The sequence below is a fragment of the Aspergillus karnatakaensis genome (genome assembly GCF_047715665.1).
Source record: "Aspergillus karnatakaensis strain CBS 102800 unplaced genomic scaffold BJY04scaffold_43, whole genome shotgun sequence".
Classification (NCBI taxonomy): Eukaryota; Fungi; Ascomycota; class Eurotiomycetes; order Eurotiales; family Aspergillaceae; genus Aspergillus; species Aspergillus karnatakaensis.
The window spans coordinates 30,239-42,833 of NW_027395755.1; the positions used below are offsets into that span (position 1 = coordinate 30,239).

Here is a 12,595-nt window from a genome sequence, read left to right on the forward strand (position 1 = left end):
CGCCCTTAACATCTCAATCCAATCTCTGCTCTCGAACGACCCCTCGCGCTGTTCGGTTTATCTCAAAGCACGTGGCCATGACTAACCCTGACTATGTTAAGCGCGATTCGTAGCCTCTTATTACTATGTGTATAGCTGCGGAGTGCTTCTTACTGTGCTGTTCAGCGAGCTTTTCACTTGATACTGTGTATTTGGACCTCGCTGTGCATGCGAAGGATTAGTGAAGTTGGTGTTAAGAGAGTAGGATTTTCTGTTGCTGCTAAGGTACAAACTAGCCCGATATTTCCTGCACTAATTCAGGGGTGTACAGGAACTATGGTATAAGTACAACAGGCGCTCCTCACCCAGTTAGTTCTCCAGCGGCAGCCAAAGCCTTGTCTATATCTACACACTCATACTCTTCTGTTCGGTACACCCCTGCTTTCTTGCCCAAGGCAAGCAACCCCGATTCCACCATCAGGATTAGCCGCGCACATGCCCCTGATTATATATAAACCGGCCGTGCATACGCATGCTCTTAAACATGATTTCTAGATATGGCAGTTCAATTATCCCAACTAATCCACCCATGATCACACACCGACCAAACGGACGCAGACGTCCGACACCGGCTTGCAGCAACAAAGACCCCTGAACAGCTAGTGGTAAAAATCCATGTAGACATCAGCCCCGTCCGCCTTGCCAGCAGCAGTACAAAACAGCTCAGCATTGGTAGCAATATAGTCTATAAGCTTGATAGTCCTTAGTTGACCAGTTAACGCGTGGGTTCTTTCTAGGTTCCTAAGCGCAGTAGTATTCCAACCAGCAGCAAGAATGGTCGCGCCTATAGCTATCACAACTGCGACTGCAGCACCACTATACCGCCCCGTAGCTGGCGCAATAATTACCACCACACCAGGTTTAACATCGACCTCGGAGAACCCACCAAACCAAACCGGACAGACTGACAGAAGACAGAGGTCCTGAGTCTTATACCATATCTTATTGACAAGAGGTCTTCATTCAATGGAAAGAGATTCTCCAACAGGGACCGCGCGTATTCAGCGTACGTCCCATTCTGCCAAACGCCATCCATCAGTTTCTGAGCCGCGGAATACCCCCTCACATATATATTGTATAGAATCAAAACACCAGGATTATCTCACGCACAGATCATACTATCGCAGAATACCAGCTGTCCTGGTATAAGACTAACAGGATTAAGACTGAATTAAAAGACTCGCCTAGTTAAAGGGTTTCCAGGCATCATGGGCAGGGAGAGAGAATAGGGACGGCTATTATCAAGCACTTGGGACATACACGGGACATTATCTGCTGCTAGTATTTGGACAATTGCGTCGCCGCTCATTGCAATTGGGCTGGGGACCATCTCGAGGGAGAGAGGCTTGTCACGGGCATGCAGGACGAGGGCTCAGGGGGTTGCCATTTTCGAGTCTGGTATCTGCTGGGGGTATTGAATGAGCATATATCGTTCCCTTGGTAGATGTTGTTTATTGACATGTAGTCAAGGTGAGTATATATATATATATACTCATTATTATAGAGTCAGAAAGCTAATGTCCTCAAAGTCCGGATACGAGTTGATGTCTCTGCTGGTTGAGTATGTAGGCCCATCAGAGACGTCATAAGTAACCGCTCTCGTAGTCATAACTGTCTTTTATTAGTAGCATGGCTGAGGTTATGAGACCGTGGATATCCGGTGCGGAAGCGGGAGCGGCTACGACTAGATTACCTGATGGTTGCTCCATGAGCAAAGAAGCCGAGTGAACTACACTGACTCTCAATCAATACAAGAGGGAGCGTCTCCAGGTAAACCCGGTGACCAACCAACTGATAGGTTATGGGCCTAAACTAAGCTGGAATTGCCATCCCGTCTGCACGAAAGTCGCTTCGTACTGCATATTCACGCTCCAAACCCTCGGTGCGTACTGCACGGTTGATCCGGATGTTCCCTTATAATTTTTCAGGAAATCCCTACAGGCTGTGTGTGCCGCTTGAGGTCACCTACAAGATGCGCGGAGACCTCACTGACAGGTAACCCTTCCTCACACAGCCTAATCGCGGGTCCCAGAATCTGCTTCAGCATTGGCTTGCCACTCCCAGACTTTCAACCGTGTCGATCCATCTAGCTGCGGCTCCTGGCGTAGTTACAGCCTGGGCACTGTTCAGCCGAATACTGCCATTCTGACTAGCTGGCATTCTCATCCCACTTCTAGCGATCTCGAGGGAAAGTCCCGGAGGAGGCAGCCCAGAATCACTCAACGCATGAATGAACTCGCTTCTGCTTGTTATTGTAGGAAAGACAAAACATATCCCTACCAATACCCGTTGAGCCAGGCTCGGTGACGTTCAGAGCCGCAGCTATTAGAATTGCGAATCACCATGTGGTGTAAATAAGAAATGATTGCTTACTCCATGCCAATCGCTAGAGCAGCATCCTAAGAGAAAAGAAATCTAGTATACCCCGTTCAGTTTCCTTGGATGCTCTCACTAGAAGCTTATAATACCCTGGCCAATAGTTGCAATCAGTGGCAGTGAGAATGCTACCATCCCATTCATACTGCATACAACACTTCATCGAGTGTAACGTGTTCCTGAGAACGGAAGGCCATTTTAAGACAAATGAGGATATGGAAATGTATGGCGAGGGTGTATGCGCAGCCAGCTTACGTGCAGTGTCACCCGTAGACATCAGAAGCTTGTATTTATAATAGAATAATCTCCAATTGCTGAAGACCAAAAGCGAGCTTGTAATGAACCTGGATCATGTAGTCCCGATGACGATGATTGGCGCCCTGGAGTTGACCTTGGTCTTGACCTCCCCGAGCAGACCCGGTGCAGGGAAATCTGGATGCGCGACTTAGCTGCTTCGTCGAAGGTCCCGACACGGTTGAAGGTAACCTTAGGATGCCATCGTAGTATTCAACTTTCCGAAGGAAACTGTCACGAGGGCGTTGCGCTGTAAATTGCACAGTGTGCGCTCTTGCAGGGAGACGTTCGTCTCGTCGAGGAGGACAACGCAGTCCCATATCCTTACCGTATAATAAGTCCACGTTCGCCTCCTGCATGGTGAGGTGTGACAGCAGCTTCTGACGCCCAGAAACACCCCAGCTGAGGTCGGAAGAAGAGGGGATATCCTTCAACTCACAGCATTGAGCTTTGAAAACCCTAACTCTCATGATATTCGTGCAACATAAACTACAAAATGCTAACGAAGCTACGTGCAAAGCTTTGCTGTTGCTGTGACCAAGGTGCACGAGAGACCTGATTGCAATACTGGATTACAAGCTGCCTTGCTGTCGAGAGAGAGCAAAAGACGTCAATACATTGAGTTATTAGGAGATAACCCTGTTGCGAAGCCAGAGTGAGCGCAATCAACGTTCGCAGCATGATTATATTCTAAATGCCGTCTATACTGTTCAGTGGAGTCCTACAAACCACATCAATGACGATAGAGATAATCTTTCTGTTCAGCTCAGCTCTAGCCATAAGAATATACAACTTGCCCCGGCTCTCGCTGGGCTGGCAGTTTTGCCATCACACCAATTATATTTCCGTGTCCGCTGGATGTCATCTCAGTCATTGCATTAGCATTTCATTTTATGCTAGGGAATGTATTTTCAACGACATTGTTGACTTCACTATACCGCCTGTAATTAGTAATGATTTCCCTCTGAGCTGAGTGGGTAAGTTGCCTCTAGCCTCGGAGGCCGGGGCTCGCGGGGTCCGTGACCGAGTGACCGAGTGAGTCATTGGAGAGAGTCTGTCAACAGCAGTGGTGAGCTGTTGCTGGTGAAGATATTGCAGCCGTTTGCCACTGGCGGTGGTCGACGTCATAGGTAGGTGGGTGTGGACCTAAAGGGTCTCATCTTTCCATTTCCGGGGCCCGAATTCGCACTCTCCGAGCCCTGACTTCTTCGTCATTGCATAGGTAGGTACCCCTTTTGCAACATCTGCTGCATGGAGGAGGACGGTCAATCCGGGGCCCTGGCCCTCGATGCCAATCGCCGGGCTGTGAGTACCTCCGTCACTCGCGTTTCCGCCTCCTCCCACTGACTTTAACCTTTGCCATAGTGCGATGCTTGTCGGACTCGTAAGGTATGCATACCTGTGCGCAAGAATGATGCTGAAGCTTACGTGCTTTTCTATGTTTAGGTTCACAGCGACAGAGAGTCGCCCTGCTCCCACTGCATCAGCGCCAAAGTTGTTTGTATCTACACTCCTGTAGAACCTCCAAAGAAGCGCACGCGCATTCTCCTCACCCCCCAGTAGTACGCGTCTCCTGACATGCTCTCTTTCGGCTTGTACCTTCTCTGACGTATGAACTCTCTGCCTGTAGTGAACGGAAGATCGACCTCATCGACAACAGGCTCGAAAAGGCAATCAGGCTTCTGGAGAGCCTCCAAGCGAGCGAGTCCTCCGACCACAGCTCTCGAGCACCCGGAAAGCCACAAAACACTAAGCAGTCCCCCACCTCTGTCTCAACACCAGCCAGCGACTCGACCAAAACGAATTGGCCTCGTGGGCAGGTGGTCGAGGGAGACACTTCTTTAGCCGCCCACCCTGCCTTTGCGAACGACTTCTTACAGAAAGTCGTCGCCACAAATTCCCTTCAGGGTTTCAGTCCAGAATTATGTGACACTCTCGATGAGCTGTCTTCTATTCTAACGCAGGGGGCTGGTGCTGGTGCTGAGCTAGCCTACCCGCATGCCAGGCCCATTCAGCGACCCAACCTCACGGGGTACGAGATGCCTCCGCTTAAGAAGGCCATTGCTTTGATCCGCATGGCAAAAGGTGCCTCTTTCCACTTTCGTGCACATATTGATATTCATATGATTGCTCAAGCTAACGCGATGGTTGATGCTCTAGCCAAACAGCTCGTGGGAATTGGCTGGATCTACGAGTTTCTTCCCTTCCAACGATTCACAGACATGTGTCTTGACGTCTACCTCAATGACAATCACTCTGAAGTCAACTTCATCACTGTCAACGCTGGTCTTTATTGGCTATTCTCGGATTATAAGTTCCAGGCTGTTCCACAGGAAAAGGACGAATGCATCGCCCATGCTCACCTGTGTCGCGACAACCTTGAGACAGTATTGTCAAACCTGCCCTTACATCTACGCGCGACGTCTGACACGGTTCTTGCTCTTCTCTTCGGCGTATGTATCCTGTCTGATGACGGGAAATATCTCTGCCGACTACCTTCGAGGCTTTCTATGCTATCGAGCTCTCCAAGCCTTCTCTTTCATGGACCCTGTCAGCAAAAGCATCAGAACTCTGCCAGACCTTGGGTTATCACAGGCTCGCGTCGTTGAAAAATGACAAGCACGAAGATTTCCAGTACAAACAGTTCCTATTTTGGAGCATCTATTTTATTGACAAAAGCCTGTCTCTGCGGCTGGGGCGACCCTCGACAATCCCCGACTGGGATATCACCGTCACACGCCCATCAACCAATGATGTCCACTCTGAACCCGCCCTGGTATACTTTGTTCTATCGATCGAGACGGCGCAATGTCAGGGCAAGATTTACGAGATGCTGTATAGCCCCAATTCTATGACACAGCCCGACCATGTCAAGCAGTCTCGGGTCGAGACTCTGGTGTCTGATCTGCATGAATTAGAAGCGAAGACCTGGGAAACCAATGTAGGTCAACCGCAACAATTGATCCAGGAAGTGATCGGATTGCTAACATCCAGCCCAGACAAAATGGCATGAACTAGCAAAGGAGCAGTCGGGTGAGGATTTGATCACCTTCTTCTACCTCTCAGAACAGGCACTGCGTCTGTCCCTCCTCACGCTGGTTCACCGAGCCACTCCACGGCTGCCTGGCTCTGCGACAACATTCAACCACAGCTGTATTGCCGCCGCGCGAGCGACCTTGGAGAAACACGAAGAATGCATAGCCCTTATGTACAAGAGCGCAAACTCCTACCTCGCTACTTACATGCACTGGTAGGCAATGATCCTCGCGAGGGAATTTGCAATCCTTCGCATCTCGCGTTATGCTTTTATCTCTTTACTAATATGCCCGACGCTCCTAGGACCCTCCTCTTCACCCCCTTCATCCCCTTCATCGTCATCTTCTGCCATGTCATCGAAACTCAAGACGAGTTGGATTTAGCCCGCCTGCAAGCCTTCGTGACATCCATCCAGTCCGCCTCGTCCATCTCGGGCCCTGCCGCCAAACTGCACCGCCTGTTTAAAGTTCTCTGCAGAATCGCCAACGGGTACGTCACAGTCCGTCTTTCGACTGCGCCATTACCCTCGGACAACTGGCATGACAGCGGAAGAATAGATACTTATCTGGACGTGCTGGGGCTCTCCACCTCCTTCGCCAGTGCAGGGATTCCCGGTCCCGGCCGGGAGCAGCAGCTTCATCAGCATCACCTTGCTCCTCAGCGTGAAAGTGGGAGCGGCAGCGGCAATGAGGAACTCCGCGTGATGAACCCGATGATGTGGACGGCGAATAGCGCCGAGTTAGAGGCGTGGCTTGAAAGCAACGAGGTCATGACGGGGTTGCTTTAGACGGGGCTAACCACTTTGCAGAAAGCGTCATATCCAGCGTACGGACTACGCATGCCTTTGAGATGCGAGATAGGCTTGTAGGCAGGTTTGACGAGCACCTATCGAGTGCTCATCAGATTGGCAGCAAGCTATCGGTCATTTTTGGCACCTTTTTCTCTGCAGAATACTGTATTGTCTATTGGGGCTATGGCTTGGCCTTCTGGCAAGGTGTTCGCATGTTGTCTCGGGGAGAGATATTGGAACCAGGGGCAATCTTTACGTTAGTTTTTTTTGGTTGATCTCTCTTCTTTGCTAACGATGCAGTGTCGTTATGTCGGTCATCATCGCTGCTACGCAGCTGACCATGCTTGCCCCTTACATGGTCGACTTTACTCGATCCGCCACTGCAGCATCTACGCTGTTTAACCTGATCGATCGCAAGTCTGATATAGATCCGTATGCGACATCGGGCATCGGCCATCAGAGATCGTGGGGGATATCGAGCTCACCGATGTTACATTTGCGTACCCCACTCGGCCTGAGGTGAAGGTCCTTGACAAGTTCTCCATGAGAGCGGAGGCGGGCAAGGTCAGTGCTCTGGTGGTGAGTTGGTGAAAGTATCGTTGCGGTTTTGTTTGAAGCTAAAGTTGTCGCAGGGTCAATCTGGCTCTGGGAAGAGTACGATTGTCGGCCTCCTCGAGCGATGGTATAACCCTGTATCAGGAACTATTAAGTTAGACGGCCACCCACTGGACGACTTGAATCTCAGCTGGCTTCGGAGAAACGTGCGGCTTATCCAGCAAGAGCCAGTCCTCTTTCAGGGCACTGTGTTTGAGAACATTCAGCAAGGACTTGTTGGCACTGAGTGGGAACATGCCCCTAGGGATCAGCAAATGGAACGAATCAAAGATGCTGCTACCACAGCCTTTGCACATGACTTTATCACCAAGATCCCAAATGGTTATGATACCGATATAGGCCAACGTGGTGGTCTTTTATCAGGTGGCCAAAGGCAGCGAATCGCTATTGCTCGAAGCATTATCTCTCAACCGAAGGTTCTTCTCCTGGATGAGGCTACTAGCGCCCTAGATCCACATGCTGAACGTGCTGTACAAAGGGGCCTAGATCAGGCCTCTAAGGGGCGCACTACGATTATAATTGCCCACAAGCTTGCGACTATTCAAAATGCTGATAGCATTATTGTTATGGAAAAGGGTTCTATCATTGAGCAGGGAACACACCATTATTTACTCGTGCGTGGCGGTAAATACGCTCAACTCGTGAGAGCACAGGACCTGGCTGTCCCGAGTCAATCAAAGCCAGAGTTGGATTCAGGATTTGAGCACGATGAGAAGACGAAACCCCCAGTCTCAGCATCATACAGCCTTGTCGACAACCCTGATGGAAACATGCCACGGGACGACCACGCCGACTACGATCAATCCAAGCAACGAAACATCCTTCTTGTCATCTATCGTCTTCTCCGCGAAACTCCAGAGCTTCGCTACGTGTACTGTCTGGTATTTGCTGGATGTATAGTCGGTGGTAAGTGAAGGAAAGTGATTACATGCCCTTTTGTCCCCTGTCTAACAACCAAAATCAGGAGCAACATTCCCGGGTCAAGCGATTCTCCTCTCTAGTGTGATCGAGATCTTCACCCTGCCAACGATGGAATTAGAAGACAGGGGCAACTTCCTCGCAAGCATGTTTATCGTTTTCGCCGCTGGCTGTCTGATATCCTACTTTATTCTTGGCTACGCAACCAATACCGTCGCCCAGTATCTAGGGCACAAACTCCGGAGACAGTGCCTCCGCGATATTCTCCACCAAGATATTGAATTCTTCGACCGTGATGAGAACAGCACTGGCGCGCTGGTTACGCGCGTGGACTCGAACCCTCAGCCTATCCTCGAGCTCATGGGATATAATATTGGCCTTGTATCGATTGCCGGGTTGAATTTCCTCGCATGTGCGGTGTTGGCACTTATTTATTCCTGGAAACTCGGTCTAGTTGTTACATGTGCCGGTCTTACTGCGTTGGTTGGTTCGGGGTATCTGAAGATCAGGCTAGATGCAAAGCTTGATCGGGATACTTCCAAGCGCTATTCAGTGAGCGCATCTATCGCATCAGAAGCCGTTACTTCTATTCGCACGATTTCAACCCTCGCGATAGAGCACTGTGTGCTGGAAAGATACACAAGAGAACTAGATCAAGTGATTGCTGACTTGAGGCGTCCGCTGTTTGCGATAATGGCGAGCTTTGCCTTTACACAATCTGCCGAATACTGGTTCCTCGCCCTTGGCTTCTGGTATGGATGCCGGCTGTTATCATCCGGTGAGGTCACCCTTTATGCATTCTTTGTTGCCTTTCTGGGGGTCTTCTTCTCCGCGCAGAGCGCATCCCAGCTATTCCAGTTTTCCTGCAGCATCACGAATGGGGTCAACGCTGCAAACTATCTATTCTAACTGAATGATCTGCAGAAGGCAGTGCAGGACAGAGATGGAAGTCGCGAAGAGGGCCCCGGTGCAGTGCATACCCTTGATCTACACACGGTCGGGTTCTCCTATCCTCGTCGCCCCGAGATCCCTATTCTTAAAGACCTTGACCTCAGCGTATGTTCCCCCCAGCTCGGTTTCGCGGAAAAATACTGTATTCTTGTCAACTCTCCAGGTGAAGAAAGGCCAATTTCTAGCCCTCGTCGGCGCATCGGGATGTGGCAAATCAACCATCATAGCCCTCCTGGAACGATTCTACGATCCCTCGGACGGTTCGATAAAGCTTGATTCCTCGCCCTTGTCGAGCCTGAGCCCACACCTTTATCGCAACGTTGTATCCCTCGTGCAACAGCAACCGGACCTCTTCCCCGTCTCAATACGTGAAAACGTCGCATTTGGTCTCCGATGCGATGCCCAGACGGGTATAGATGTGGCAGACAGTCAGATCGAGTCCGCCCTTCGAGCCGCTAACGCATGGGACTTCATCATGTCTCTTCCCGAGGGTATGGCGACGCTCGTTGGTGTTGGCGGATCACAGCTTTCTGGTGGCCAGAGACAGCGTATTGCAATTGCAAGAGCGCTGATCCGGAGTCCCAAGCTTCTTCTCCTAGATGAGGCCACGAGTGCACTCGATACCGAGAGTGAGCGGGCTGTGCAGGCGGGGCTTGCTGCAGCGCGGGATGGAGATCAGATTACGGTTGCTGTTGCACACCGGTTGAGTACGATCAAGGATGCGGATGTGATTTGTGTGTTTCATCAGGGCCGGATTGTGGAGATGGGATCGCATTCCCAGTTGATCGGCTCGGGTGGGATGTATAGTAAGATGTGCGAGGCTCAAGCTTTAGACTAACTAGATTTAGGGGGTGGACGCGAGGTACACTGCAGCAAACGCTCTACCATTGCAACCTTGAAACGCTTGCTACACTTTTTGTTTGTACAGATTAGAGGAGGAATACCATCCTACGAGGATGGATTGGGGGTATGGCCTCTGATTATTGGCACAAGGTCATATCGAATTTTACCCGTCGCCCGTCATCGGACCCCTAATCTAACAAGGAGCATGCTCCCCACCATCCTTATGGTAATCTGAAAATACTCCAATCACTACCTAGGCTGGCAATTGACCTCCCTGTGCTCAGTCCTAATCGTTGGGTCATGACAGAATAATCATATTCAAACCATATCTTCAAGCCCCTCCGGTTTCCAGCACGCTATCGAAAAACGAGAGAGGAGAGTAGAAGCCAGACGAAAGAACTGACAATATCACTCGTTAGTTCCAGTCAAGAGAGACAGAGACGGTGATAGTTCTTACAGTCATTGTTAAACCCCTGCAGAGGAGGCACGGCATCCAATTCAGTTTGGAAATCTGACATAAAGTGGTAAGAATTTAGAGTGCTACTGTTTCCTTCAGCGGCGCTTGTTCTCCCCAGCACGATGCTCAGTGCCCTGGCTACTTTTCCGGCATCCGCAGATGCAGTTGCAGATGTAGAAGTCGTGCTCATTTGCAGCCATATTTTATGCGATGTTGTTAGTTGTTCTCGGATTTCGTCAGCCCAAGATCGAGATCCGGATAATAGTGTTCCTGGTGCCTGTCCGGCAGATCCTGTTTTGCTCTCGAGCAGTTCATCGAATCTATCGACGTCCTGCAGGTACAGACACAGCACGCTCGTTGCAAGAAGAACATCCTGGTTGAAAAGATGGGTGACTTTCCATCTCAGCTGGAATAAGCGGCCGAATGGCTGCGACTCGTCGTGGAGCATCTGCTGGAATGAGAGGACTCTGAGGGCGGAATCTAAGCAGATGCGCACAGACTCCCTGTCTCTGTTTCGCTCTTGCTGTTGCTGTTGCTGTTGCTGCGAAGATTGTCGAGCTGCAACTGAATAGCTGACCAGCGCTCTTCGGTACAAAAGAATGCGAGACTTGTGGTAGGTCGTCTCGACACTTACCCGGTGCATCACATGGATTGGACTATCCGTGATAGGCGGGTGCGGCATCGAGCTTTCCCAATGCAGGATGGGCGGGATAGCATGCTTGTGCACGTCTTTGAGAAGTCCGTCGATCCTGCTTAGTTCTTCATAGGAAGGGGATTTGATGTTGGTGTTGAGATCGCAGATCAAGCCGAGTGCGGAGATCAGGCGCTTCCTTGCGATGAGAGGGAGCACGGTCGTCCATTCTGTCTCTGGCCTTGATGGGGGCATTTCGGTCGTGGTTTCGTCGTAATCACAGTCGCGCAGGTTCCGAGGCTCTTTCGTATCGCTGTGTGTGTCTGTGGCGCTTCGAGGGAGGCCCATCTCTGTGGAGATTCCCAGGTCTAAGGATAGGATTGTAGCCCAGACGCGCCGCCGCATCTCGGCGTCGAATGGGGATATACCCGGGAAGTGGTCTGGGTCTCGATGGTAGCCCATGCGTGTTGCGATGTGGAGGATCATGTCGATTAGAAGCCAGGCGTCGGTAGCGCTGTCTTTTAGGAGTATAAACTCTCCGGTGAGAAGCGTTATGAGGGTTTCTAGGATATACGGTCCGCCTGTTGTGTACCTGGCTAGAATAAGACACTGAACGGTTCTCTCTCGGAAGGCGTTCTTCGTGGTATGGTGTTCCACCTTGAGCGGATCGGTAAACTCAATGGTAAGTGACTGTAGTTGCGCAGCAATATATAACATGCAGAACATGAGGCCAACCCAAGCGATGGTCGTCGCGGATGGATCATTCCAGAAGGATTCGTACTGGCCAATGTCAGACTGCTAGTCCCCGACTGGGTAAGAAAGAACTAACCTCTCGGAGAAATTTCTTGCTATGCAGAAGATCTATTGCTGTCACTATATTTCAGAACGGAAACAATGCTTGATATACTGACATGGGGTAACAATGTAGGAGTCAAAGTGAAGGGTCATGAGGCGGTCGACAGCCGGCCGAGGAGGCACAGCAGCCAGGATTTCATCTCGAGTTGCATGGCGGTTCGGACCATAGAACAAGTGTGAACCGAGCGGAGTCTTGTTGTCAGAGACCAGGTCCTCCTTCAGCCCTCTGATCTTTGTAAGAATGGCCTCCCAATGGGCGCTCTGGACATAGCTCGTTCCAGACTTGCGCAGTTTAAGGGTACCAGGGTCTGCCGAGGACGCAGCTTCGCCGGGGGAATTATTCGGTCTCGGGCCTTTAGAGAGTCTAACATCTGTGAGTGGTGATATCGGAGTGTGGACTGCTGGGAGTGACTGGTCGTTCATAAGCGACACGACAAGGTTCTCCAGTTCAGCGACTCTGCCGTGGAGGTTGGTGGGCTGTGGCGGAGCAACGGGTTGCTGGGTAGGGGGCGTAGGGTATGTTGCATAATTGCAAGATCTGGTAAGACCGCGCCTTGAGCAAGCTCCACATGGGTGGTGTCTGTCGCATCGCAACCTGGCAATGTTAATGGTGCACATTTTGATGGCTATGAGCGCCTACTTTCGGTGTCTGCAGGGGTCACAGGAAAGCTGGACCTTGTCTCTACGTCGATTTGGCGGAGGGCGCGGACGTTGAGCATTGTCGGCCATCTTCACTTTTTCGTTCATAGGTCTACAGTCACGTCAAGGGGAAAGAGAGAGAGAAAGGAGC

General features: G+C 50.8%; 4 protein-coding genes across 4 annotated transcripts; 2 read left to right on the forward strand and 2 right to left on the reverse strand.

Moving 5' to 3' along the window:
* Positions 1-340: 340 nt before the first annotated feature.
* On the reverse strand, positions 341-1,682 carry BJY04DRAFT_229602 (uncharacterized protein; the record flags this gene model as incomplete). Its single annotated transcript, XM_073719101.1, has 6 exons — positions 1,220-1,682; positions 1,146-1,174; positions 1,026-1,100; positions 663-996; positions 510-630; positions 341-480 (listed from the first exon to the last, which is right to left on the reverse strand). Exons 1-6 carry the CDS (start codon positions 1,367-1,369, stop codon positions 341-343), a joined length of 849 nt encoding a protein of 282 aa, XP_073568521.1. The 5' UTR covers positions 1,370-1,682.
* A 2,278-nt stretch (positions 1,683-3,960) lies between these two features.
* On the forward strand, positions 3,961-5,963 carry BJY04DRAFT_220774 (uncharacterized protein; the record flags this gene model as incomplete). Its single annotated transcript, XM_073716956.1, has 6 exons — positions 3,961-4,014; positions 4,075-4,098; positions 4,156-4,271; positions 4,340-5,162; positions 5,213-5,650; positions 5,709-5,963. The coding sequence occupies 6 exons, from the start codon at positions 3,961-3,963 to the stop codon at positions 5,961-5,963; spliced, it is 1,710 nt and encodes a 569-aa protein (XP_073568522.1).
* Positions 5,964-6,031: 68 nt separating this feature from the next.
* Positions 6,032-10,336, forward strand: BJY04DRAFT_229608 (ABC transporter ATP-binding protein; the record flags this gene model as incomplete). Its single annotated transcript, XM_073719102.1, has 8 exons — positions 6,032-6,413; positions 6,533-6,791; positions 6,836-6,967; positions 7,084-7,114; positions 7,168-8,056; positions 8,115-8,950; positions 8,993-9,124; positions 9,183-10,336. The coding sequence occupies 8 exons, from the start codon at positions 6,032-6,034 to the stop codon at positions 9,855-9,857; spliced, it is 3,336 nt and encodes a 1,111-aa protein (XP_073568523.1). The 3' UTR covers positions 9,858-10,336.
* On the reverse strand, positions 9,845-12,534 carry BJY04DRAFT_229610 (uncharacterized protein; the record flags this gene model as incomplete). Its single annotated transcript, XM_073719103.1, has 5 exons — positions 9,845-10,261; positions 10,320-11,730; positions 11,780-11,811; positions 11,862-12,400; positions 12,446-12,534. 5 exons carry the CDS (start codon positions 12,532-12,534, stop codon positions 10,194-10,196), a joined length of 2,139 nt encoding a protein of 712 aa, XP_073568524.1. The 3' UTR covers positions 9,845-10,193.
* Between the last annotated feature and the right edge of the window lie 61 nt (positions 12,535-12,595).